We start from the raw sequence: 25,319 nt of genomic DNA on the forward strand, positions 1-25,319 counted from the left end.
CAGACAGCTATATGTCATATGGATCACATTAGCAGGGAACTTAATCAATGCAATTTCAGTCCAATAGAGTTTTAAAAAAATTTCCAACACATGAACACCCACATTTATTAATTTTGTTAGGGTTTATGAACTTTTTGTCCATTCACTAGTCACATTTATATGAAGCGGATAGACATTATTCCCGTTGCTAGTTATTCATTAAGGCTTTATTAGCACAATCTGTCATGCAAATTGTTGTAGAAATAATCCTTTTTATAAAGGAATAAATATTGTTCGAGTTCATATCTTCTATGCAAAACGTATATACTATCTATGCATTGAAACATTTTTTCAATAAATGCAGACATCGCCATTGGTTCCTTTGTTTCCTGCACCATGAGGTCGGTTGACCGCCCTCCCCATAATCCGAAGAGAATAACGATCGAGTCAAACATTACATACACTAGTTGAGCTTTGTCCCTAATCATGACTAATTGTTATTTGTCTTGATCAAATGTCCTCTTCCCCTAGCCGGCAATGTCCCGGCTTCTCAAAATCTAGGAAGTAAGTTCTTTGAAAAATAATCATTATGAAAAGATACTCCACTACAAATAAAGAAAGCTACTTTTTCTAATAAAGGAATAAATCATAAAAGTAAAGAAAGAGATCAAAAGTGGGTAACATGAGTAGTTTGTCTAATGGGATGTTTGGTTTCTAGAGACTAATTTTTAATCTCTTCCCTAAATTAGCAAAAACATAGACTAAAAGAGGGATTATAGTCATTGTTTTAGCAATTTAGGCACTAAATAGAGTAATTAAATATCAGAAAATCAAACACCCCCTTAGTATACCAGAAGAGACTTTTATGTTTGTCTAAGAAAAAACGGGCCTATCCATTGGTAGTACTAGTTCGCCCTAGAGGACATAGATAAAATGGACATTTTCGTTTTAAAAACCGCTACCATATATATTTCTTTTTAGGTCCACTACTAAAACCCACTAATATCGGACCACTGATAGCAAACCGCACAACCCTTCAGCCCAAAGCCCAGTGGGCCGTGCGCGTTCCCATCCGCGTCAACGACTTAAGGGCCCATTCGTTTCTGCTAAAACAGACCAGAATTAATTTCAAATCTCCAAAATTTATAGTAATTATTGAAGAAATCAAAGCCAGATATATTACACCCCCTCATTCCAGCGAAACGAACAACTTGTCCATCAAAATGAGGCGAACTTCCCGGTTAGTTCCCGCGAGAGACGTCGTTATTCTCTTCGGATTCTGGGGAGGGCGCGCGCAAAGCAAACCTCAAACGCCAAACGCAACACCCGCCAGCAGGCCACCTGTGAGCAGCGATGAGCTCGTCGACGCCCGGCCGCGACGACGACGCGCCGGACCTCGTCTGCCAGATCGACTGCGTCCACGGCATGGTGGACGCGCTCTCCTCGGTCCGCTGGAAGCGCCACCAGGTCCGTCCGTGAATCTATCGCTGGACCGCCTCCCGCCCCGCCCCGGCTCGGCTCCCAAATCCTAATCCCGAGCCCCGGATTTCCCGTGGCGTAGGACGCGGTGATGGAGCTGTCGGAGCACGGGATCGTTCTCTCCGTAGAGGAGAGCGGTTGTCTCCAGGCCAAGGTCTTCCTCAAGCGCGAGGTGCGCCGCTGCCTCTGTCTGCGCGTCAGCTGTTTGTATTTATGCCTGGGCGCCCCGACCTCTGACATGTTCGGGAATCTCTCAGCTGTTCGTAGAGTACGACTATGCGGGGGACGGGAGGCAGCGGTTCGGCCTCAGCCTGGGTCTCTTCGTCGACTGCCTCAACATCTTCTCATCGCCAGGCCACGCGTCCGCCGTCGAGATCCGTTACCCTGGCCCCGACATGCAGCTTCTCCTCAAGTATGTATGCATGCTCTCTGCGCGCTGGTGCCTATAATCTATCAAGATTCTTGTCTTGTGCATGTGGGGTCCCGGCCTGGTCCCATTTAGGGTGGGGAGAAGAGGTCACATGGACACATTTGTTTTTTTTTAATAATTGGCTGATAATAGCTGGTTCTCTATGCATGTAACTGAATCTAAGAATGTTTGTTTGTTTAGAGCAACCGCTGAAACTCATGCGGCTGTAACTCATACTTCTCAACATCATATGACCCTTGGTCTATACTAAAGAAACACTTCTCTATTAACCTTTGAGATGTTTAATTGGATACAAAGATATATGTAACCTAAGCAGTTCAAAGCATTTAGAAGAATAAAAAATTCTCATTCGAGGGACTCTTGTCATGTCAATGCAGGTCTGTGGGCTCTGCTGATGCATGCCTGTACGCAGAAATCAGAACCAGAATTCCAGACACAGTCTCCTGGGATTACCATTTTGAGCATGCTGGGAATAGTCCAGTCAGTTTTACCGTCAAGGTAGTCTGTCTCGACGCGCCCTGTATATTTGTTGGCACTATGTTATTTTAGTTCACGATGAATAATATGATTCGCTGCCTGAAATTCCAGTCCGCCGTCCTGAAAGAAACGATCGACGACCTCGAATGGCCAGGTTCCAGCATCCAGATTCGAATGCAACCAGATCCTCCAACGGTTATACTGAAAGGCGAAGGTCATGGCGACTTGCAGGTCCGTTTTACAGGTTTGGCTGTTATATATGTTCATTTAGCTCCCAGCTGTGCCTATGACTCACTGTCACTTATTACACAAATTCGGCAGACCGAATTCCCCTACTATGCAAACACCGACCTCCTAATCGTGTTCCAATGCGAGCACGAAGTGTCACACAGGTAAAAAAAATTCCTCGTGCCCAGAGCTGCGCCCCTCCGCTGCTCCCCGTGCTAATCTGCAGAGCGTGGCTGTTTTCTCCTTCAAGGTACAAATACAAGTTCCTCCGAGCGACCACCTCGAACATCCCCAGCAGTGCCGTGAAGGAGAACCGCAGGACCAAGGTCTCGATCGGGAGGGGAGGGATGCTGAAGGTCCAGCACCTGGTGTCGCTTGCCAGGCCAGGCATGCCGTACTTCCGTAGCATTGGTGGAGGGAACGAGCAGACGAGCCGGATCGCGCATATAGAGTTCTTCGTGAAGCCCGAAGAAGACGATAACGGTGCCTAGCTAGCGTTTTGTGGAGTGTGTTATCGGCATGTTGTTTGAGTAGTTCATGTGAAACTGAAGCCGGGTCTTGGTTTTTGAAACGGCTAGTATCGTCTATCAGACAGGCTGTTTCTAATCATGTGGATCCTGTTACTAGGCACGCATTATTTTCCTAATCAAGTGAAACGCATGTTTGTGGCCTTGTGATTTGCAAAAGTGCCCTTTCATTCTGAAGCTTTTTTTTCCCAACAAAACAAACAAACGATTTGTAAGAGTGGGGGTTTTATCTTGTGCTTGAAGCTGATTCCGCCCATAAATTCATGGATGAACAAGGCTAGTGGGACCGATATGGGCCTGAACCACTGGTGACCCACATAGGAAAGCACTCTTGGTTTCTGAAGCCTTTTCTGCGAATTTCATTTGAATCTGTTTAAATGATTTAGCCAGCCCATAGAGCGACGGATTGGCAAGACTAGTGGGATCAACATGGGCCTGAACCACTAGTGAATGGCGCGGTAGATCGACTGATGCCCACCCATTCCCATCCAAGAACTGCGCACCGGCTGGCCATCCCGTTCCCTTTGCCACCGTTGTCTGTTTTGCTTGAAGTGTCGTTATTCTTGCAGAGTTAGTTACACTTACACATATATATAGGGATGGCGCCGCCTAATATATCGATAATGCAATTAACTAATAATGGCAGCTACTTGAACAAGAAGCACTTAACTATTGCTATTGCTAGCCGTGAAGAACGGCAGGTAATAATAAGGTCTCCTTGAGCCCAAGTGTAATTAAGGCAAACGAAAACGACTGAACAATAATCTTTTTTTAGACAGTAAGTAGTGTATATGTACCGAAAACGACTGCTTTCTGTTGGAATTGTTAGGATTTATGGGCTTGGCCCAATTAAGAAATTCAAATAAATCCCAGAAAATCTCAAAAGCCCATACAAGAGGATGGCTAGAGGATAGGTGGAACCATTTAGCACCATATTGCTAGCTCTAGTGGAGTAGAGCTAGCTTAAATATGGAAGCCACACTCACTCACCAAGTCATGGATGAGAGGAGAGAGTGTAGAGAGCCACACGCGCGCGCGCTCGCTCGCCTGGCCGGGCCGGGGGCGGGGCGGGCCTGGGCGGGGCGAAGGGCGCGGGCGCACGACATGCGCGTGAATGGTCCGCCGAAATCCGGCCCCTCGCCTTGCGGGGGCGCGGCTACCTTTTGCCGTTTGATTTTTTGGTTTCTTGGCTGTTACGCTTATCCTAACCGATCGCTATAAAATCTCAACTGATTGCGAGATTTTCGTGGGCGGATAAGCACGGGGGTCGCGGACTCGGCCCTATAAAAGGAGCCCGGCAGCCAGCCTCCAAATCATCCGCAGATCCCAGTTCGCTTTCGCCTCTCTTCATAGCTGAGCCGCCTTTTAGTTCCCTTCGTCCCGACCGCAGAGGTGCATCTGCGATCAGGAGAGCAGGTCTCCGGAACCCTTCGTCTTCTAGATCCTGCACCGGGAGAGGGCGAATAAGGTTTTTGGGAAGCGTCTTCACGCGACTGCTCGTGATCTGCTGACCTCGTCGACCCTGCTGAATTCGCTACTTCGACATCGTCGACCCTGCTGATTCCGGCGCGTGCCATCTATCAGTAAGTCTAATCAGTACGCATCATCTGATTTGGCTTGTTATTTCAGTTCTTCTGATTTGGTCATGATTTATATTCGGAATTTAAACTGGAATTTGTCTAATTATTCAACAATCCAAAAACCTTATTGTAGACAATTTGTCTAATTATTCAACAGGAATCATCTCTGTTTCTTCTTGTAGCTCGTTAGTGGAAATAATATCTATCTTCTTCATCCTACCATGCATGTGACAACAGCTCACACACCTCCGGATCTCATCTCTCTGACGATGCATATGCTAAAAGATTGCTAGCTAGTAGCAGCTGATTGGCCCTGTAAGGTTGTTGTGAATGCTTATGTGTTATGGCTTGCTGTAACGACAAGCACTTATTAACTATGCAACCAATGGCAGCTGCTTAAGATATCGCTATCCACAAGAAGACTAACACTATCTCCGGCAGTGACCTATTTTAAACATCATTCTATAAATAGTACAATCTACATTGTAAAATAATACTTTGCACGGCCTGCTGAAGATAACAACAGCAAGTAATAAGGTCTCCTCTCGGAACGACATCTTCAGTGACATACTAAAGCTATAAATGCTTAGGTTTAATAGTGTGCGGAGGCTTATGATGATGTCTTTGTGGCTAAATTCTCGATAGCCAGCCGGTCTTTTTCTTCCTCTCTGCTGTGTATTTGTTTGTTTTCTCTCTCGGTCCTCTCCTTGTTCTCTCCTTTTTCACTATTTAATAAAATCTAAAATCGTTTCCCTGCAGCCTTTTCCCTTAAAAGAAGGGCGGGCGGGCAAACGAGACGTCGCTTGTTTTTATATATCGCCGATCGAACAATCTTTTAATCAGTAGCATGCGTTCTGTTGCTGCTGCTGCATGCGTTCTGTTGGAATCATGTTTCTTGTAGCTTTGTTAGAGGAGATAATATCTATCTATCTTGTGGATCTGGATCACCTTTTTACCTTAGCTTGGCAACAAAGGATCGGATCGATGATGCATGACTCGCCGCAGAGCTCCAGAACGGCCGGTGGCTCTCTGCTGGCTACGGACGGCACCGATGCATGCATGTTCTCTTCTCCTTTGTGTTTTTTCAGTTTCCATGCAAGGCGAAGGGCTTGGCACCGGCCTCCTCTACTCTTCATCCATCCCTATACCATGTGACAGCTCATTCCTCTGCCCGGCCGGCATTGATGAGGTGAGGCAAAGGAATGGGCGAAGTGGCATTGCATGTTCGATCGGAAACCCTCCCGTTTCTGTCGAGTGCGCGTGAGCGTGACGATATGGCACCACGCTACTAGCTTTCTTCCTGCAACTGTACGTACCTCGGTACCAAACATCGCGAGCGAATTCCTAGACACACCTTTTCGCTTCCAGTACAATGGCAGACGATGCGGATGGCTCCATTCTCCACCAGAGACGTAGTAGTGACGTACGGAGAGAGAGACGATCCTGTACGAGGCGCATTCATGGTCCGTATTCCGTGTCGTACGCGTACGTTTGCCTCTAGGCGCAAAATAAATCTCGTACGTTTCCTCGGCATTTTCTCGCTCGCTCTCTCCCACCGTAAGATGGCAATGGATCAGATTCATATCGGATGGAGTAAAAACCCGCTCGTTATGCCCCCCTCTCAGACCCTCACTCAAAATTCTGGTTGCAATGAATTTGTATCTTATTTACTACAGATATAAAATGTTATTAGTTAGTAAGTCTCTATTTAGACCATCACTCAGTACGTAGTCGAGCCACCACTTAGATTTCGGTCTAGATTCGACCCTGACTTGGCACATCCCGAGAGGTCTATCGAAACCCGCCCACAATCATACCCGTGGATGCAGGCAATTCCTAAGCTCCACATATACTACAATACATGATCTTGTGGGGGATGGCGGATCTAGTAGGAATTCCTACAGTTCAGTGTTTTGCTGACCTATCTTGCTCTTTTGTCTTGGCAGAAGGGTCCCTACCTTCCATAGTTTGTTTGGCACTAGTATACATATACATATATGAATACATCTATGCATGTACTACTATATATCTAACAAATGTTTGTTTGTTTTTCCTTTCTTTCACAAGTCGGCACCAATATAATGCAAGGAAGAAGGGCCATGACGACCTGCAGGACACGCTGCTAGCTGTGCTGCTGCCACGACATCATTATTATTGCCTGATTCACTGGGGTTTCCCGGTTTCGTATACCGTCGTTTTTCCAGAATACTTGGAATGAGGACATGCTGTCAGCATCAAGCAACGACGACAGCAGGCAGCAGCCGGGATCCCCCCAGTACGTGCATTGGCAGCACAACAGGCTACTAGCTTCTCTTGAATTGTCTCTTGAACGATCAATATCTACTGTACTATACCTATACTGTCGCGTAGTCCGACGCTGATGTTGCTTCCAGGATATGGATCATGCATATCGATCGATGAGCTGTACCAACGGGGGGGGTCTCTCCAAATGCAAGCTTTGTAGATCTCTAAAAACCACCAAAATAAAAGTTACTACCGGAATCAATCGCTTCGCCGAGTGCCTGAAGCACTCGACGAAGCCTTAAAAACACTCGGCAAAGAAGACTCGGCAAACAGTGTATCGGCAAAGCCTTCTTTGCCGAGTGCTTTTTCTCGGGCACTCGGCAAATCTCTTTGCCGAGTGCCAGCGAGCACTCGGCAAAGAAAAGCGGCCGTTACGGCGCCGGGTGACGGAGACGGCGGCTTTGCCGAGTGTCCCCGGTGACACTCGGTAAAGAAGATATCTTTGCCGAGTGTCTTCCAGGCAGCACTCGGCAAAGCTGCCGTCTTTGCCGAGTGCTAATTGGGACACTCGGCAAAGAGCCCGCCAGAGAGGGTCCCCATGTCAGACTCTTTGCCGAGTGTTCTGTGCGGCACTCGGCAAAGCCGACCTCTTTGCCGAGTGCCAGCGACATAACACTCGGCAAAGAACCTAAGCCGGTGCCCAGGTCTGTGCTCTTTGCCGAGTGTTATGACCCTGACACTCGGCAAAGCGTCTCTTTGCCGAGTGTTACACTCGGCAAAGCGTCTCTTTGCCGAGTGTTACACTCGGCAAAGTGACCAGTATATATCTTTTTTATTTGTTTTTTGTATTCTATCCACACAAACAGAAGATATCACATATATATCACATATATACATCACAGATATCATCACAGACATAAATAGCCAACACAAACATAAAACCGTCACCACAAACATAAATATCCATCACAAACATAAGTGTTCAACACAAGTATCAAACACAAACATAAGTCTCAAACGTCGCAAGGTCTCACATAAGTATCAAACACATACATAAGTATTATACATAAGTTCTGAAGTCTAAAACAATGAAAACACAACACTCATGGAGGTGGGCAGTTTGACCGGGGCTGCGTTGGGTTGAACCCTTCCGGAGGGTTGTTGGATGCCGCTCCAGATTGGCCCTGCATAGAGAAGAGATTGCATGTGTTATACCAGATGCATTACAAAAATCTAACTACAATTTTGATACTCACAGGAGTGTGGAAGAGAGAAGGGTCAACTGGAGGGAACAATGGAGGTGGTGGAGCGATGCCCTGTGCGGCGCCAAGGCTCTGCATGTACTGGAACATCTCCGCCATCCTCTGATGATCTGCCCGGCGCTCTGCCTCCCGCTCCGCCATAATCCTCGCCTCCATCTCGTGACGTTCCCTCCTCTCTTCTTCTAGTTGGGTCTGTAATATTACAAGCCAATGTTATAGTAACTCAAAGAATAGGTATATAACTCAAGGAAGGACGAGTTACAGAAGCACTAACCTCGAGTTGCTGTATGCGATGCTGTGAGCTGTCGTGCCGAGGTCGAATGACTGGACTCGAGCCCGTGCTCCTTGCTCTCACCTGAGATAGAGTGGGAGTGGAGGACGAGTCGATTGCCCCGTCGGCAATCCAGTACCGCCCATGTCTCTTGCCTCCTCCAACCCTCATGAGCACATCGGGGTCGATCGGCTCGGTGCTCGGATCATAGTCTGGGCCATGGACCTCCTGCGCCATGGCGGTGTAGTCATGGAGGCGGCTGTAGACGGCGGGGTTGGTGTAGGCCTCGGGCCCGTCATCTAGGTTGTAGGTGACGTCGGACGTCGCCTTACCCTTATGGGCCATAGCATAGGCCGAGAAGGTGGAGCAAGGCCTGCCACCATGTGACGCCGACTGCAACGAAAACCAACGAGATAGTTAGAAATAATATCTAACTTAGTGCTATATATCTAAATAAAAAAGGTGGCGTACCCATGCTTCGGCATATTGGCCCAGGCTCCGGCTGCCTTAGTGGTGGGAGGGGCCTTGCATCATCAAACGTCGTTCCCGACTAGCTGTGTGCGCCTCGTCCCACTCAGCCGAACACCACCTATCCACCATCTGCTCCCAGCACAGAGGATGTGCGGCGCACCAATGTGGAATCACCTGCAAAGTAAACACATAAAGTGCATATCAGAAGATAAAATAAAATTCATGCATTGAGTACTGGTACCAAACATGCATGACTTTACCTGCAGGTACTGCTCCCTGGTCAACGACATGGTTCGGGCTTGAGGTTTGGTCACCTTCTCCCCAAGGACGGAGCCGTGGTAGGTGATGATGGCCTGGATGCGGGCCTCATAGTGCATGTCCATAACGAGCTTCTTACAGCTCGTGGTGGCCACCACATCCGCCCTAGCCTCGTATCCAGCATTGCATCTGAAGAAATCCTGCATACAAAAACGATGTATCCATACATTATTTTAAGAATTTGCAATGAATGCGACATATTTTACATTATACTAAGACTTACCCACAACTCTTGCTTCACCCGCTCCGCCTTGTTATTGAATTCCCTGTCGACCCGGTCTACTGCATCGGGGGCGACGACGTAGTGGTCGAAGGTGAAGGCTGGGCCCGTCACTCCGGCGTACTCCACAAGTTCAGGGAAGTGTTCCCTGCACAGCAGGCCGAGGATGTTGTTGGGGGGCGACGATGACCCCCAGCATAATCCAAAACCGTCCAAGACCTGTCCAAGTGATAAATAAAAAGTATTAGTTTATATTATGATTTTGAACACATAATATGAACAAGAATGAAGAACATAAAGTTACATACCTCTCCCCTTCCGACCGAATCAGCGGTCGTCTGTCCCGAAGTATGGGACGCGGCGGGAGACTCGCGGGGCCTCGCAGGTAGATGCTCCTCGAACTAGAGTCGCCTGAACCTGAGGCGTCTTGCTGCTGGTCGTCGTCGTCCTGAGGCGCCGCCTGCTGCTGCGCTGCCTGCTCTGCCTCGTCCTGCTGCGCTGCCTGCTCTGCATCGTCCGCCGTCCTACTCCTCCTCCCCCTCCTCCTCCTCAGGAAACCGCCCACCATATTTGTCCAACAACCTGCAATTAAGAGTAAACAAATAAGCACATATAAAAAGATGTATTTAAAAAAGGTGCGAAATAAAAAGTCATATAGCATTACATCGATTAAAAATAATCTTCATATGTGTCGGGGTTAGCCGGATCATAACTCTCATCATCACTATCAAGCATTTCAATCTCAACACCATCGGAAGACGCAACCTCATCATTGCCTTCAAGGATTACTAAGTCATTATCATTTTGCACCTCATCATCCTCCTCTTCTACAACCATTTCAATATCTGCGTCCATTTCGATAGCTTCAGTTAAGTCTATCTCAAATCGCCCTTCTAGCCCATCTTCTTGGAAGAACTCTCCATCATATGTGTCCGGGTCTAAGTTGTAATCTTCATCGTTAGGAACAGGTAACCTCCCGTGCGGCGATACCTTATACACAACATCCCAACCCTTAAGATGTTCTTTCGTTTGACACGCATATGGGAGATAATACACTTGTGTGGCCTGTTGGGCCACGATATAGACATCGTCTCCTGCTAAGGTGGAATCTTGTTGAATTTCGACTATCCCAAGATTAGAATGTGTTCGTCTCGTCACTTGAGGGTCAAACCAATGACATTTGAATATCACTGGAGTAAGAGGTTTGGAACCATAAAAATTGAGCTCATATATTTCTTCAATTCGTCCAAAATAATCGACATTGTCAAGGCCCGGCGTAAAGACTCTAGAACACGTTGTTTTTCGATTGGGCCGACTTTTGTCGTAGTGTGTTGTGCGAAAACGGTATCCATTGACGTCATACCCAGAATATTTCTTGACCCTATAAGCAAAGCCGTTGGCTACTTGTCTCAACTCGGCACTCATAGACGGATCTCTTTGGCCCTGCAAGTATTCGCAAGTTAAAAGACGCTAAATTGAGTTCAAAGACGTATCTCTTTTACAAACTAAGCACGTACCTTACATTTGAACCAGGAAATGAAATCGGGCAACCCATTTCTCGCACCCTTTCTAAGAAGAGCGTCATAATCCTGTGGAGTGGGATCCCTTGATCGACGCCAGAATTCATGAAGAAATTGTTCCATGTATGGCGTCACCTCTTCAAGGTTGGTCAATGTTGGAACTTGCTCTCTGCCGCAAGGGGATCCAACGGGGGTGTGTAGTGACGTAAACAGGGTTCTCGCGCAAGATGGCAATAGCTCTGTTAATCTAGCCTCTCAAGGGCACTGTGCGGGGGTATTTATAGGTATCTGAGTGCCCAGCGTCTTGTGTTAAGGACGCATGTGCCCTCAGACACCTAGGTTATCCCCAGAATATTCCCATAAAGCGGGGTTACAGACTGTAATTACAGAGGCGCCTTTACAAATTAGGCCCGTAACACACAGCGGCCACGCGGGGCCTGTTACAATGGGCCGGATCACACGTGGGCCTCCATGCTGGACGAAGCCACACGGTGGGATGACCTCATCATAGGTCTTCGTCCGATGTCGTATGGGGTGAAGGGTGTCCCTGCTCGTTGTCTTGTCTCCGTTGGACCACCGACCACGGCGAAGGCCTCGAGCGAAGGGTGGCGTCTTCGCCTTCGCCCCAACATTTGCCCTCCGAGGGACCAGTTCGACTAAGTCATCTGGTGCCGAAGACGTCGCTAGATGGCGGAGACGCTGCCCTCGCTCGAAGTGGTTCCGCGGGGGTTTTTGACATGACCGTTGATTGACACCGTACTGTTGGACTGCGGGTTTCCCGAAGCGCCGCGCCCTGTGTATAAAAGGGGGCGGGGGGCGGCGCGTTTTGAACTTTATCTTTCCGCGCTCCGTGAAAACCTTAGTCGCCTTTTCCACCGTCTTGCTGCTCGTCTGCCCTCCTTGCTCTTGTTCGCCGGAGATCTGGCTCGAGTGAAGCAGACCGCCCGCTGCCGCCGACGGTACGTAGCGATGCCGACCTCTTCTTCTTCTGCTGCCGCTACGCCGCCGGCCGACGCGTCGTCTGAGGAAACACTGAGTACTGTGGCGGCGGAGGAGTTGCACGCCAGCGATACAGTGGATTTTGGTGTGTCGCGGATGTCGTCGGTCCGCGTGCAAGATAGGCAGCGGCTAGGTTACTTTGGCGGCGGAGTCGCTCGTGTCCCGGGGACGGAGGAAGTCCCCGAGCCGGAGGGCGAGTTGGTTGTGTTCGAGGCGTTCTTCGCCGCTGGTCTCCGCCTGCCTGCGCACCGATTTGTTGGAGAAGTCCTGCGCAGATTTAACGTTCAGATCCATCAGCTAACTCCGAATGCCGTGGTGGCTCTATCGAAGTATGTCTGGGCGACGACTTCGTACGGCGGACAGCCATCAGTCGAAGTCTTCGCGAAGTACTATTGCCTGCACTGGCAGAAGAGGATGATCGGAGATGAAGTTGCCCAGTTTGGGTCTTGTACATTTACGCTGAAGACTGGCAAGACCTCGATGGAGGTAGTTGAGTTGGTTCCTTGCGCCCGCAACAAGTGGGGCAACTGGCATGAGTTTTGGTTCTACGTCGCGGAGGGCGCAGTCGAAGACCAGCCGGGGCTGCCCGTGTCCGAGATGTGCTCGCATTTTTACTCAGCATACCCGTCGTTTGAAGTGGCGGATGAGGATGCGGACGAAGGGGCCCTTCGGTGCGCCGCCGGCCTGAGCAGCGGGCGCGATTTGGTTGAGTAGTTTGTGGCGTACGGGGTCTAGCCCTTGGCGTATGGCTGGACGTTGGGCGAAGTATGCCCTCGCCGGATGCCTTCCCATGGTGGAAAGCTGGTGCGAAGTGTTGCCTTCGCGCTAGATCTGCATAGCCGCGATCTGGCCGCCTTTGTGCGTGAGGCGGAGGATGGGGCGGTGCGGATCGTTGGTCGGTACGTGCCGAAGACAGAGGGCCAGCGTAGCTATGATATTCGCGGGTCTAATGACCGCTTGAACAGGGTTTTTGAGTTGAATCGTCTACCGTATGGTGGTTATCCCGGCCAAGACGATGTGGATCGTCGCGGGAAGAAACCGGTGGTAGAGTCTGGAGACGACCCCGCGCCGGCGGCTGCTCCGTCCTCTAAGAAGAGGAAACTAGGTACTGCTATGGGAGGACTTGGGGTTTCCGATGGTTTTGCTAGAGAATTGATGAGGACATGCGCGGCCCCGGGGGGGAAGGATGTCTTCGCCCGAGCTCCGGGAGTCTTCGACGCGGATGCTGAGGGTTACCGGGGGTTGGTGGCCTAAGAATGTTCCTATCCCCCGCGTGGCCGGCGAAGACTTTTTTACATCTCGCATGGTTCGTGAGTGGAAAGTGTTTCCTTACGGGCGGAATATTGCTGCTGTTGTGTCGGCAGTGATGGACAAGGATCGCCAGGGAGCTGCACAGAAGCGCCAGGCGGTCGTCAGGCTTCATGAAGCCAGGCCGAAGAGGCAGCGGGGGGCTGCGAAGGCTGCTGCCCCCGGCGGAGGCAAGCCACCGCTGGCGGCAAAGTCGGTCGTCCCTGCATCCGGCAAGGCGCCGAAGGCTGCGGCTGCCGCCGGTGGTTCCAAGTCTGCGAAGGCTGCACCGGCGTCCAGCACGGTGCCGGAGGCCGCGAAGGCGGCCCGAGAGTTGCCACCGCCGGGTAAGCGCGTCGCCGACTTCGCCACCGACATTAGTGTGGACGATTATCTTGTTGGTAAGTCGTTGGCTCGTTTTTTTTAATTTGTTGATACGTCGCAGGGTCGGACGAAGGCCAACTTGTTGTTGTTCCGCCTGCCGCGGCGACCACGGCGGCTGCCGTGGTGCCAAGGGCGAAGGGCGGTGCTTTTAGTGCTGGCGGCGAGATGCCGGCACTCACTGCCGTCAGGGACGAGGCGGGTGCTGTGTCCCGCCGGCTGAAGGAGATGAAGGAGGCACTGAGTCAGGTACGTTGAGCTAGACTTCGGGTTTTTTTTATTTATTTACCGGCTTCGCCGGGGCTGTGGTCTTATGTGTGTCTTGTAGGCGGCTGACTTCGCAGACCGCGCGGCGTCGGGGGCCCTGATGGCAGTTGTGTCTGCCGAAGTCGAGAGACTTTGGACGCAACATGCTGACGCCGTCGGGGAGAAGTCGGCCGCCGACAGTAAGTGCCGCAAGCTGGTGGATAAGGTGGCCGCGCTGGAGGGGGAGAAGACTAACCTCCGGCGCCAAGTGACGGAGGAGAGGAAGGAGGCCAATGAGGCCCTCGCCAAGGCGCAGGCTGCGCAGGCGGAGGCCAATTTGGCGCGGGTGGAGGGCGGTCTTGCCAGGGAGCGCGCCGAGCAGTTGGAGGAGCGGCTCAGCGCACTGCAGAGCCGTGTGGAGAGGGCCGAGGCCGCGACGCGCACGGAGGCTGAGCGGACACGCAAACAACTTATGGATTCATACCATGAGCTGGGCGCGCGGACCGCTGACTTCGAAGTGCCGGACCGAGAGCCCGGACTTCGCTGCCTGGAGTGGGTACAGGAGGAGTTGCAGGCGCTCTCCACCATCGTGGAGGGGTTTATGTCTTATGCTTCCCTGGTCACCTGCGAAGAGGCGATGAACGCGCTCTCTCGTGAAGGGTGTCGGCACTATGAGGTCTTCGACCAAGCTGATGAGGATTTCGAGTGTGATATCTACAAGGTTGAGGACCCTATAGTGAAGGAATCCGCCGGAGCCCTCTACAACCGGATGTGGGGCCCCTACGGTCGAGAGGTGGTCAGGGAGCGGGCCGAGACGGCGAGGGGTCAGGTAATGTTTGGCTTTTGTTTGGTGTTTGTTGAATGTGGTCTATGTATGGGTTTGCTGAATTTGTGTGTTGTGTCTCAGGCGGAGCGTGGCGAGAGAGTGGATGACTTTGGGGCTTTGAACAGCGTGCTGCCTGACCCGGAGCCGAACCCGACGGAGGCTGTGCCCGAGGCTGCCCTGCAGCCGCCTCCGGAAACCGCCGAAGGCGCTCCTGATGCCCTCGCAGCCACTGCAGTCGTCAGAGGCCCGTCGCCAACTGCCGCGCCGAGGGCTGAGGATCATGTGAAGGTGGCGGCGGAGTCGACAGCGGAGGAGACCGCGACGGCTGGGTCTTCGCAGGTGGCGTAGTGGGTGTGGGTAGTTAGGGAATTTTGGATATGTTGCTGAATCTTGGTTGCTGCGCAGGTTCAAGATTTTGGGCCTACGCACGCAACCGCTACTACTAATTTTTTGGCGGCTTCGACCGTGGATGATGGTAATAAATCGGATGGGTCTGCATCTAAGTTTTCTGATTTTGGCGACTCTGCGAGCTCGGTTGAGTGGACTGAGGAGTCGTCGGATGAGGACTTGGACTACTTTGCGGCCTTGGATGTGGCAGCAGCGGAGGCTTCGCCACACGCTGCGGATGCTGAAGTTGTGCCTGGTCCGAGTACTGGGCGTAGGCGGCGAAGGGCGGTTGCGAAGCGTAGAGTGAGTGGGGCGGACAGCGGTCGACTTCGTGTGAGTAGGGCTGGCCGGCAGGAACTGTTGTCCTTGCCGGCCGCCGTGAGTGCAGGTGAGGGGGGATTGCGAAGTCTTTTTGCGGGTGAGGAGCTTAGGATAATGTTATTTAACTATAGGGAGATGGGAATTATTCCGAAGGTTGAGCCGATGTAGAGTGTGATGCCCTCGCTTGTACATGTGTAATGTCTTGTATGATGAAGTTGTGTGCCCTCGCACATTCGGCTATGCTCGCGAAGGCGTTACGTACTTGGTCAGGTGTATTTGTTATGCTGGACTGGTGCGCATGTAGTTGGTCTTTGCGCGAACAGTTTGGTGTAGTCGTTTTCGCTTTTGTTACGCTTCGTCCGGCTGCGCCTTTGGGCAACTGTTGCACGGATAGTCTTCGCGGAGAACTTCGATTTTTCATGCTTGTTGCGCTAGCCCGGCTGCACCCGTAGGCGACTTCTGCACGGATAGTCTCCGCGGTAGACTTCGGTTTTTCGCACTTGTTGTGCTAGTCCGGCTGCACCCGTAGGCGACTTCTGCACGGATAGTCTCCGCGGTAGACTTCGGTTTTTTGCACTTGTTGTGCTAGTCCGGCTGCACCCGTAGGCGACTTCTGCACGGATAGTCTCCGTGGTAGACTTCGGTTTTTCGCACTTGTTGTGCTAGTCCGGCTGCACCCTTTGGCGACTTTTGCACGGATAGTCTTCGCGGTAGACTTCGATTTTTCGCACTTGTTGTGCTAGTCCGGTTGCACCCTTAGGCGACTTCTGCACGGATAGTCTTCGCGGTAGACATTGATTTTTCGCACTTGTTGTGCTAGTCCGGCTGCACCCTTGGGCGACTTCTGCACGGAGTTGTCGCACACGAGGGTGGCTAGCGCTGAGCCTCGCGGTGACTTCGTATTGGTCGAATTTCGAAGACCGTCGTCGCGGTCTTTTTTCGACGCATGTTTTTGTGGGGGATTTTTTACTTGTATATTACATGGCCCCGCCTCGTTAAAAACCTCACCCCCCGGGAGGAAAAGAGTGCGGGCTAGAATAAAATTGTTTTTGCGAATTACAAGGGCGAATCGGCCCTGATGAGTCAAACAAAAAATTTGCGGAGATTGTCGATGTTCCAGGAGTGCTCCAGGTCTTCGCCGTTTGGCGTTGCGAGCCTGTAAGCGCTGGGGGAAGCTTTCGTCTTGACAATGAAAGGGCCCTCCCACTTGGGCTCCAGCTTGCCCCTGGACTCTGTCCGAGCTGTTCGGACGAGTATGAGGTCCCCTTCGCTGAATTCCCTCGGGATGACTGCGTGGTCGCGCCATGCTTTTGTCTGGGCTTGGTATTTATTTAGAGCCTGTAGGGCGAAGACTCGGTCTCCATCGATGAGATCCTTCGAAGTGGGCTCGTCCACGTCGGGGACGTCTGACGGAACTGTTCGCGGGGACCCATGTTTTATTTCTTGTGGGGTCGTGGCCTCCGATCCATATAGAAGGCGGAAAGGAGTGAACCCGGTCGCCCTGCACTCAGTCGTGTTTAGCACCCAGACCGCCTCGGGTAACAAATCGGTCCACCTGCCCTTTTTTCGTCGAAGAGCATCTTTTTGACAGCTGTGAAAATTTTTCCATTGGCGCGTTCAACAACTCTGTTGGACTGCGGGTGATAGACTGAGGCGAAGGCAAGCTTGGTGCCAATGGAGAAGCAAAAATCCTTGAAGTCTTAGCTGTCAAACTGCTTGCCGTTGTCAACTGTTAGTTCGGACGGTACTCCGAAGCGGCAAACAATGTTTTGCCAAAAGAATTTTTGGGCAGTCTTTGATGTTATTGTGGAAACAGCCCTTGCCTCGATCCATTTGGTGAAGTATTCGACAGCGACGAAGGCGAACTTAAGGTTCCCCTGAGCCGTGGGCAGGGGCCCGACGATGTCCAGGCCCCAGCGCTGGAGAGGCCATGTGTGGGCGATCAGCTTTGTAAATTGCGAGGGGCTGCCTGATCGAGGAGAAAATTTCTGGCAGGCTTCGCAGGACCTTGTGACCCGATTTGCGGCGCAGATCATTGCGGGCCAGTAGAAACCTTGGCGGATCACCTTAGCAGCTAGGGCCCTTGACCCTGCGTGAGAGCCGCAGGTACCACTGTGGACTTCGTGTAGGATCTGGACACCTTCGGTTTCGGTGACGCATTTAAGCATTGGCTGACTGACCCCCTTCTTGTAGAGTTGGCCCTCAATCAGTGTGAAGTCCCGGCTTTGATGTTTGAGGCGCTTGGCCTCGTTGATGTCGGTTGGGTGGTAGTACCCCTGTAGGAACAGGGTTATTGGTGCCCGCCAGTCTTCGGTCATGATAAGGTTGACTATGCGGTGGCCCTCGCTGTCATTGGTTATTTGGAGCCCTTCGGGGCTCCGGATGGCTGGCGTGCCGATGACGTGGTAGAACACGTCGGAGGGCAGGGATTTGCCTCTGGTGGCAGCCTTGGCCAGTGCGTCGGCCTCTTCATTCTTGGCCCGGTCCACATGCTGCAAGGTGAATCCCTTGAATTGTCTCTCGAGACTTCGGATGGCCGCGAGGTATTGCATAAGTGCGGGGTCCTTTGCTGCATAGTCTTTCTCGACTTGGTCGGCAACTACCTTGGAGTCTGTTCTGATAATGCAAGTGGTGACCCCAAGGGCCCTCAACTTGCGGAGGCCGAGGATGACTGCTTCGTATTCTGCTATGTTATTTGTGCATCTGTCAGATTCCAGAGCGAAGCTGAGTCGTGCTGCATATCTGTGCTTGACCCCGTGGGTGAGGTGATAACCGCAGCGGCGCCTGCCCCCGCATGGCACCATGCGCCGTCGCAGTGGATCATCCAAACCTTCTCTGCGGACGGGTCCGACTGTGTTATTGGCCCAGTCCAGTCGACAACAAAGTCTGCCAGGACTTGTGACTTGATGGCTGTCCTGGGCTCGAAATTGATGTGGTAGCCGGAGAGTTCGGCCGCCCACTTGGCAATCCTCACCGATGCCTCCGGGTTTCTGAACAATTCACCGAGTCCCCTGTCTGAGGTGACTCGGACTTTGAATGCTTCAAAATAATGGCGCAATTTGCGCGAAGACATAACGACTGCGTAGGCAATCTTCTCCAGTTCTGTCATGTTACATTTTGACGGTGTTAGCACTTCAGAGACGTAATAGACTGGGCACTGCCTGATCACGCCCTCAACTGACTGCTCCTGCACCAGTGCCGCGCTGACCGCATGCGGCGAAGCCGCAACATAGAGCAACAGGGGTAGCGAAGAGTCGGGGCTTGTAAGAACTGCCAACTCTGACAGGTACTGTTTTAATGAGGCGAAGGCCGCTGCCTGCTCTGGTCCCCAAGCGAAGTCTTTTGCGCCACAGAGAGTTTTGAGGAAAGGGAGACTTCGCTCAGCGGACTTGGAGATGAATCTGTTGAGAGCGGCCAACCTGCCCGTCAGGCGCTGAACGTCTCTGGCGGACTGCGGAGGCGTCATGTTGATGATGGCCTGGATTTTGGTTGGGTTGGCCTCGATGCCGCGGTGTGATACCAGGTAGCCCAGTATTTTCCCTTGGCGAACGCTGAAGACGCACTTTTCTGGGTTCAGGCGAAGTCGTGCGTCTCGCATGTTCGCGAATGTCTCGGCGAGGTCGGCGAGGTGGTCCTCCTTGCTCTTGCTGGCGACGACGATGTCGTCCACATATGTGAATATATTTCTGCCAACTTGCCCTTCGAGCACTGTTTTGGTAAGCCAGGAGAAGGTGGACCCGGCGTTCTTGAGTCCCTCCGGCATTCTGATGAAGCAATATGTGCTGAAGGGTGTTATAAAGCTGGTGCTAGCCTTGTCTTCCTCTTTCATGTATATCTGGTGGTAACCGGAGAAGCAGTCGAGGAGTGACATGACTTCGCATCTGGCCACGCTATCGACTATTTTGTCGATCCGCGGCAACGGGAAGTTGTCCTTTGGGCAGGCTTTGTTGAGACTGGTGAAGTCGATGCACATTCGCCACTTGCCGCTCTTTTTCTGCACCATTACAACGTTGGAGAGCCACGTGGGGTAAGCCACCGGCTCGATGAATTTGGCTTCCAGGAGGCGGTGTACCCTTGCCTTGGCGGCCTCTGTCTTCTCGTCGGACATTTTGCGAAGCCGCTGTTTCTTCGGTCTCACCGAAGGGTCGATTCCCAAGCTGTGCTCAATTATGGATCGGCTGACCCCGACCAGGTCGAGGGCTGACCAGGCGAAGACATCTTTGTTCTTGGACAAGCGGCAGAGGAGTTTCTCCTCCTCATGTGAAGTGAGGTCTTCGCTGATAGTGACTGTCTGCTTGGGCGTGGCCTGGTCGAGGGGGACGGTCTTGGTCCCGTCGTTGCTCTGCAGTTGTGCCTTGTCGTGCTCTTTGTTAGTTGGGCTGACGGACGTAGGGACCTCGCGCTGGGACGTGAGGCAGTGCATGTTTCTTTGTTCGGGGACGAAGTCCCGCTCTATGTTGCGCGCAGTCTGTTGATTGTCGTAGACCGCAATGGCGCCTAACGGACCTGGTATCTTCATGCACAGGTACAGTCCATGAATGGCTGCCTCAAACTTGTTGATGGATCCCCGGCCCATGATGGCGTTGTACGGGTACACCATATCGACAATATCAAAGGTTATTTGCTCACTTTGGGCATTGGGCGCTACACCGAAGGAGAGAGGCAGCTCTATTTTGCCGACAGGAAAAGTGCCCTTGCCGCCGAAACCATACAATGGGTTGTCCGAAGGCTTGAGCAGGCTGTGGCTTATGCCCATGCGGTCGAAGGCATGGAGGAAAATAATGTCTGCTGACTGCCATTGTCGACTAGGACTTTGTGCAGATCCCAGCCTGCCACACTGCAGTTGATAACCATGGCGTCGATGTGGGGGGCGCTGCGCAGGTCGACGTCTCGTGCGTCGAAGGTTAGCGGTACGTGGGACCACTTCGTCTGCACGACTGGGCCGGTGATGGCGACATGATTGATGCTGCGGTAGTGGTCCCGCTTTTGCCGCTTTGTGTCGAAGTCGGTGCTTGACCCCCCAGTGATCATATGAATGACTCCGCGATACGGCTGATCGGCGAAGTCTTCTTGTTTTGGGGCGTGGGGGTGGGGGATGTTCTGATGTTGCTGGTGTGGAGGTGGGGGTGGAGGAGGTACGATTTGTACTTCCTGGTGTTGTTGGTATGCGTGGTGCGGTGGATGCGGGGCGGGGGCATGGATGTATGGTGGAGGGGGTTGCTGATAAGTGTGCGCGACAACTCTGGGGTTGTCGGCTGGCTGCGTCCGTGCCATCCTGTCTTTGGTGGCCTTCGTTTCTGGGCAGTCTTTGGTTTGGTGGGCGCAGTCTTCACCATGAAAAAGACAGTAGAATCGGCGTGGCGGCTGCGCACACCCCCGACCCCTACCGCGAGTTCCGTTCCCACGGCCCTGGGGGGATACTCCTGGCGGCGAGGGGCGTCAGCAGCGGGGTGCTGGTTGGCGATGTTGTGCACTTGCTGCTGGTTGCGGCCGTCTCGACCGGAGTCTTGCTGCGGAGTCCTTGTCCACGTGCGGCTGGACTGTGGAGCATCTTTGGGCTTCCTTTGAGACTCAACCTTGCACTGGTGGAGCTCTTCGGATTTGGCGTATTTTTCAAATAGCTGATATAATTCCTAGAGGTTCTTGGGCGGATCTCTGATGCAGTGGCTATAGAGGACGCCGGCGCGAAGGCCACTGATGGCGTAGTGGATGGCGATATGGTCATCGACTGAGGGCAGCTGTGACTTGAGTGTTAGAAATTTGCGGTAATACTCCCGCAGAGTCTCCTTTTCCAGCTGCTTGCAGAGCGAGAGTTCGGCCAAGGCGTCGGTGTCTGGGCGGTACCCTTGGAAGTTGAGCAGGAACTTGTCCCGGAGGCTTCTCCAGGAATCAATGGACAGCGGAGGCAACCTGGTGAACCAGGTGAGAGCTGGGCCTTCGAGGGCGATGATGAAAGACTTGGCCATCGTGGCGTCGTCCCCTCCGAAAGATGCAACGGCGACCTGATAACTCATTATGTATTGTGTTGGGTCAGTGCTGCCGTTGTACTTGGGATAGGTCCCTGCCCGGAAGTTGGCGGGCCAAGGCATCACTTGCAAGTGTGGCGCCAGGGGACTTCGCTCGTCGAGGTAGTTGACCCCTTGGAATGGCGCGACGTGTGGGAAGCGCGGGTCTTCCAGTTGTACGCACTGTTGCAGGGGTGGCCCGTGCTGCAGGCCAAGGTGGCCTTCGCGCATGTCTTCCAGTTGTGCGCGCTGTTGCAGGGGTGGCCCGTGCTGCAGGCCGAGGTGGCCTTCGCGCTGCATCAGCGCGATCTCCCGTTCGAGGTCCTGGGCCTTCTGCTCTTCGTCGCGTATCATTTGCCGCACCTTGGCTAGTGCGGACACGCGCTGGCGCTTGGCCTCCAGTATCTCCTTTTGCCTCTGGAGATTGCGGTTCTTGAGGCGCAGGGCGCGCAGCTGTAGCTGTTCTTCTGCTGAGACGCCGAGGACTTCACCGTCCTCGGTGAGATCCGCGCCCTCCGATGGGGCGAAGCCTGGGGGAGGCTGCGATTGTCCTTCAGGGCCGCAGGTGCGGAGAGTGTCGTCTTCGCAGGTGCGGAGAACGTCGTCTTCAGTAGCCTCTTGGTGGGTGGAGTGGGTGAGGGCGAGGGCCTTGCCCTTTTTTGCGGCAAGCAGTGCTGCCTTCGCAGCCTCGTCAGCCTTCGAGTTAGCTTTCTTGGGTGCCATCGCGGGTGGTTTTTTCGTAGCACGAACGGTGGGCGCCAAATGTTGGAACTTGCTCTCTGTCGCAAGGGGATCCAACGGGGGTGTGTAGTGACGTAAACAGGGTTCTCGCGCAAGATGGCAATAGCTCTGTTAATCTAGCCTCTTAAGGGCACTGTGCGGGGGTATTTATAGGTATCTGAGTGCCCAGCGTCTTGTGTTAAGGACGCATGTGCCCTCAGACACCTAGGTTATCCCCAGAATATTCCCATAAAGCGGGGTTACAGACTGTAATTATAGAGGCGCCTTTACAAATTAGGCCCGTAACACGCAGCGGCCACGCAGGGCCTGTTACAATGGGCCGGATCACACGTGGGCCTCCATGCTGGACGAAGCCGCACGGTGGGATGACCTCGTCACAGGTCTTCGTCCGATGTCGTATGGGGCGAAGGGTGTCCCTGCTCGTTGTCTTGTCTCCGTTGGACCACCGACCACGGCGAAGGCCTCGAGCGAAGGGTGGCGTCTTCGCCTTCGCCCCAACAGTCAATACGTATAACATGATATGCCACCACTCTTCATGTGTCAGGGTCTTGGTGGTCGAGCCACTTGCGCTTCCGAGTTGGCCTCGAAATATGCTAAGGTTCGATTCATTGTCACCATCATTGTAACGAGGGGGTGGATTATGCACGCTCGGCAGTTTGTCACCATAATAAGTTGTTGTGAAGTTTGAGACCTCCTCTAGAATGTATGCCTCTGCAATGGAAGCCTCGATTTTGCATTTATTTCTACATTTCTTTCGAATAGTCTTTAGAAATCTCTCGATTGGATAGCACCAACGTCCCTGCACGGGGCCCCCCATTCGTGCCTCATAGGGGAGATGAAGAATCAAATGCTGCATTGGATTGAAGAAGCCGGGTGGAAATATCTTCTCAAGCTTACACAGTAACACGGGGGGCCAATCTTTCCAAGTCTGCAACAACGGTCTGAGATAACCCTTTTGCACAAAGCTGACGGAAGAAATAGCTCAACTCTGAAAGCGCTAGCCAGACATGCTCAGGGACATAGCCTCGAACCATCGCAGGAAGAATCCGTTCAATCCATATGTGGAAGTCATGACTCTTCATCCCTAAGACTCGCATAGTAGATAAGTTCACCCCCTACTCAGGTTAGATGCATACCCATCAGGGAACATCAACATCTTGATCCACTGAAGTACTTCCTTCCTCTGGGCCCTGCTTAGGACGAAATCGGCCTTAGGCCTTCTCCACGTCTTTCCGCCACTTGGCGACTTCATCTCTAGTTTTGGTCTATCACATAACGCTGCCAGATCCACTCTTGCCTTCACATTATCCTTTGACTTATCAGGAATGTCCATAATTGTTGCCCACAGTGCCTCGGCAACATTCTTTTTAGTGTGCATCACGTCAATGTTGTGTGGAAGGAGCAGGTCATCATGATAGGGGAGCCGAGTCAAGCCAGACTTATGTGTCCACATATGCTGCTCACCATATCCCACAAAACCACCTTCTGTATTGGCCACGAGCCCATCTATCTGTTGACGAATTTCGGCACCAGTCATCGTTGCAGGTGGGCGGTCTGTCACTACGACACCTTTCGTAAAGTTCTTGATGTCTAGGCGGAATGGATGGTCAGCACGAAGAAATTGTCGATGCTTATCGAAGGACGAATATTTGCCACCCTTTTTCAACCAAATGAACCTGAGAGCTTCCTTGCAAACTGGGCATGGGAACTTACCGTGAACACACCAGGCACAGAATAGCCCATAGGCCGGTAAGTCATGCATGGAGTACTGGTACCAAACATGCATTCTGAAGTTTGTCTTCGTAGCTCGGTCATACGTCCATACCCCTTCCTCCCAGGCACGTACCAATTCATCGATCAAAGGCTCCATGTACACGCCCATTTTGTTCCCCGAGTGTCCGGGAATTATCAACGACACGAATATATTCTGCCTTTGAAAGCACACACCAGGGGGGAGATTGATTGGGATAACAAACACGGGCCAACATGTGTATGGGGCAGCGCTCATTCCATAGGGATTGAACCCATCTATGGCCAATGCAACACGTACATTACGAGCCTCTTCGGCTTTCTCACGGTGAATGTCATCAAAGTGTTTCTATGCTTCACCATCTGATGTGTGCACCATCTTGTCAGGATTGTATCGTTTTCCATTTTTGTGCCATGTCATCTGTTTCGCGGATTCCTCTGTCATGTACAGACGCTGGATCCTCGGTATGAACGGAAGGTGTCGTAGGATTGTCAAGGGGATGTCGAGCTGCCTCTTCTGTCCATCACCAGAGTCTACCTCCATAAACCTAGACGAATTACACTTGGGACAGTACTTTGCCTCCGCGTATTCTTTCCTAAATAGCACGCAGCCCTTCGGACAAGCATGAATCTGCTCATACGTCATCTTGAGTGCACGAAGTAGTTTCTGTGCCTCGTACATGCTCTTTGGCAGAACATGATCATCTGGAAGCATACTCCCAATAACCGTCAACAAGCCATCGAATGCGTCTCTACTCATGCTGTACTGCGACTTGAACGTTATTACACGCCCAATGGCATCCAGTTGAGAAACCTTTGTCTGGCCGTGAAGGGGCTTCTGTGCCGCGTCGAACATGTCGTAGAAAGCCTTTGCAGTCGGCTCTGGCTCGTCATCCATACATCCTCCCGTGTACTGTGCCTCCTGATAGTCGTTCAACATATCCGCTACCCCGCATCCGCGTCATAATCCTCGACACGTTGTCTCAGCACCTCCTCTCTCGTACGATGCGCTTCACCATGAAATATCCACCGAGTATAGCCCAGCGTAAATCCATTCTTCCAAATATGTTCTACCATGGTCTTCTTTGGTTTTCTTTTCCGGTTGTCACATTTGCTACACAGGCATGGGACTAGACTCGCTCCTTTAGCAGCTTCGCCATATGCCCGTTCCACGAAATCATCGGTCTTTCTAATCCATTCAGTGGTGACATCATTCCTTCCTCTACGGCCCGTGTACATCCACTCACGGTCCTCCATCCTATAACATATTTAACCAAAGCCTATCAATAAAAAAATCCGGCAGCACCTCCCCTGCAAGGGGAGGTTTTCAAAGCCTGTAAATATAAGTAGCAGCACGATGGCTGACATCCA

The 25,319-nt window shown here is 52.1% G+C and overlaps 1 protein-coding gene across 1 annotated transcript; it reads left to right on the top strand.

Annotated features, from left to right (window-relative positions):
- The first annotated feature begins 1,237 nt into the window (after nt 1-1,237).
- LOC100283074 (rad1-like protein) lies at nt 1,238-3,264 on the top strand. Its single transcript, NM_001155976.2, has 7 exons — nt 1,238-1,446; nt 1,541-1,630; nt 1,716-1,870; nt 2,266-2,386; nt 2,477-2,596; nt 2,687-2,757; nt 2,844-3,264. The coding sequence occupies exons 1-7, from the start codon at nt 1,333-1,335 to the stop codon at nt 3,082-3,084; spliced, it is 912 nt and encodes a 303-aa protein (NP_001149448.1). The 5' UTR covers nt 1,238-1,332; the 3' UTR covers nt 3,085-3,264.
- The last annotated feature ends 22,055 nt before the right edge of the window (nt 3,265-25,319 follow it).

The sequence above is a fragment of the Zea mays genome, chromosome 6, assembly GCF_902167145.1.
Source record: "Zea mays cultivar B73 chromosome 6, Zm-B73-REFERENCE-NAM-5.0, whole genome shotgun sequence".
NCBI lineage: Eukaryota > Viridiplantae > Streptophyta > Magnoliopsida > Poales > Poaceae > Zea > Zea mays.

Bases quoted from the DNA above. Each gene is read 5' to 3' on its own strand.
- LOC100283074 (NM_001155976.2), top strand. From the start codon at position 1,333: ATGAGCTCGTCGACGCCCGGCCGCGACGACGACGCGCCGGACCTCGTC. The intron at 1,871-2,265 runs GTATGTATGCAT...ATGTCAATGCAG, and splicing joins GACATGCAGCTTCTCCTCAA to GTCTGTGGGCTCTGCTGATG. The intron at 2,597-2,686 runs GTCCGTTTTACA...CAAATTCGGCAG, and splicing joins AAGGTCATGGCGACTTGCAG to ACCGAATTCCCCTACTATGC.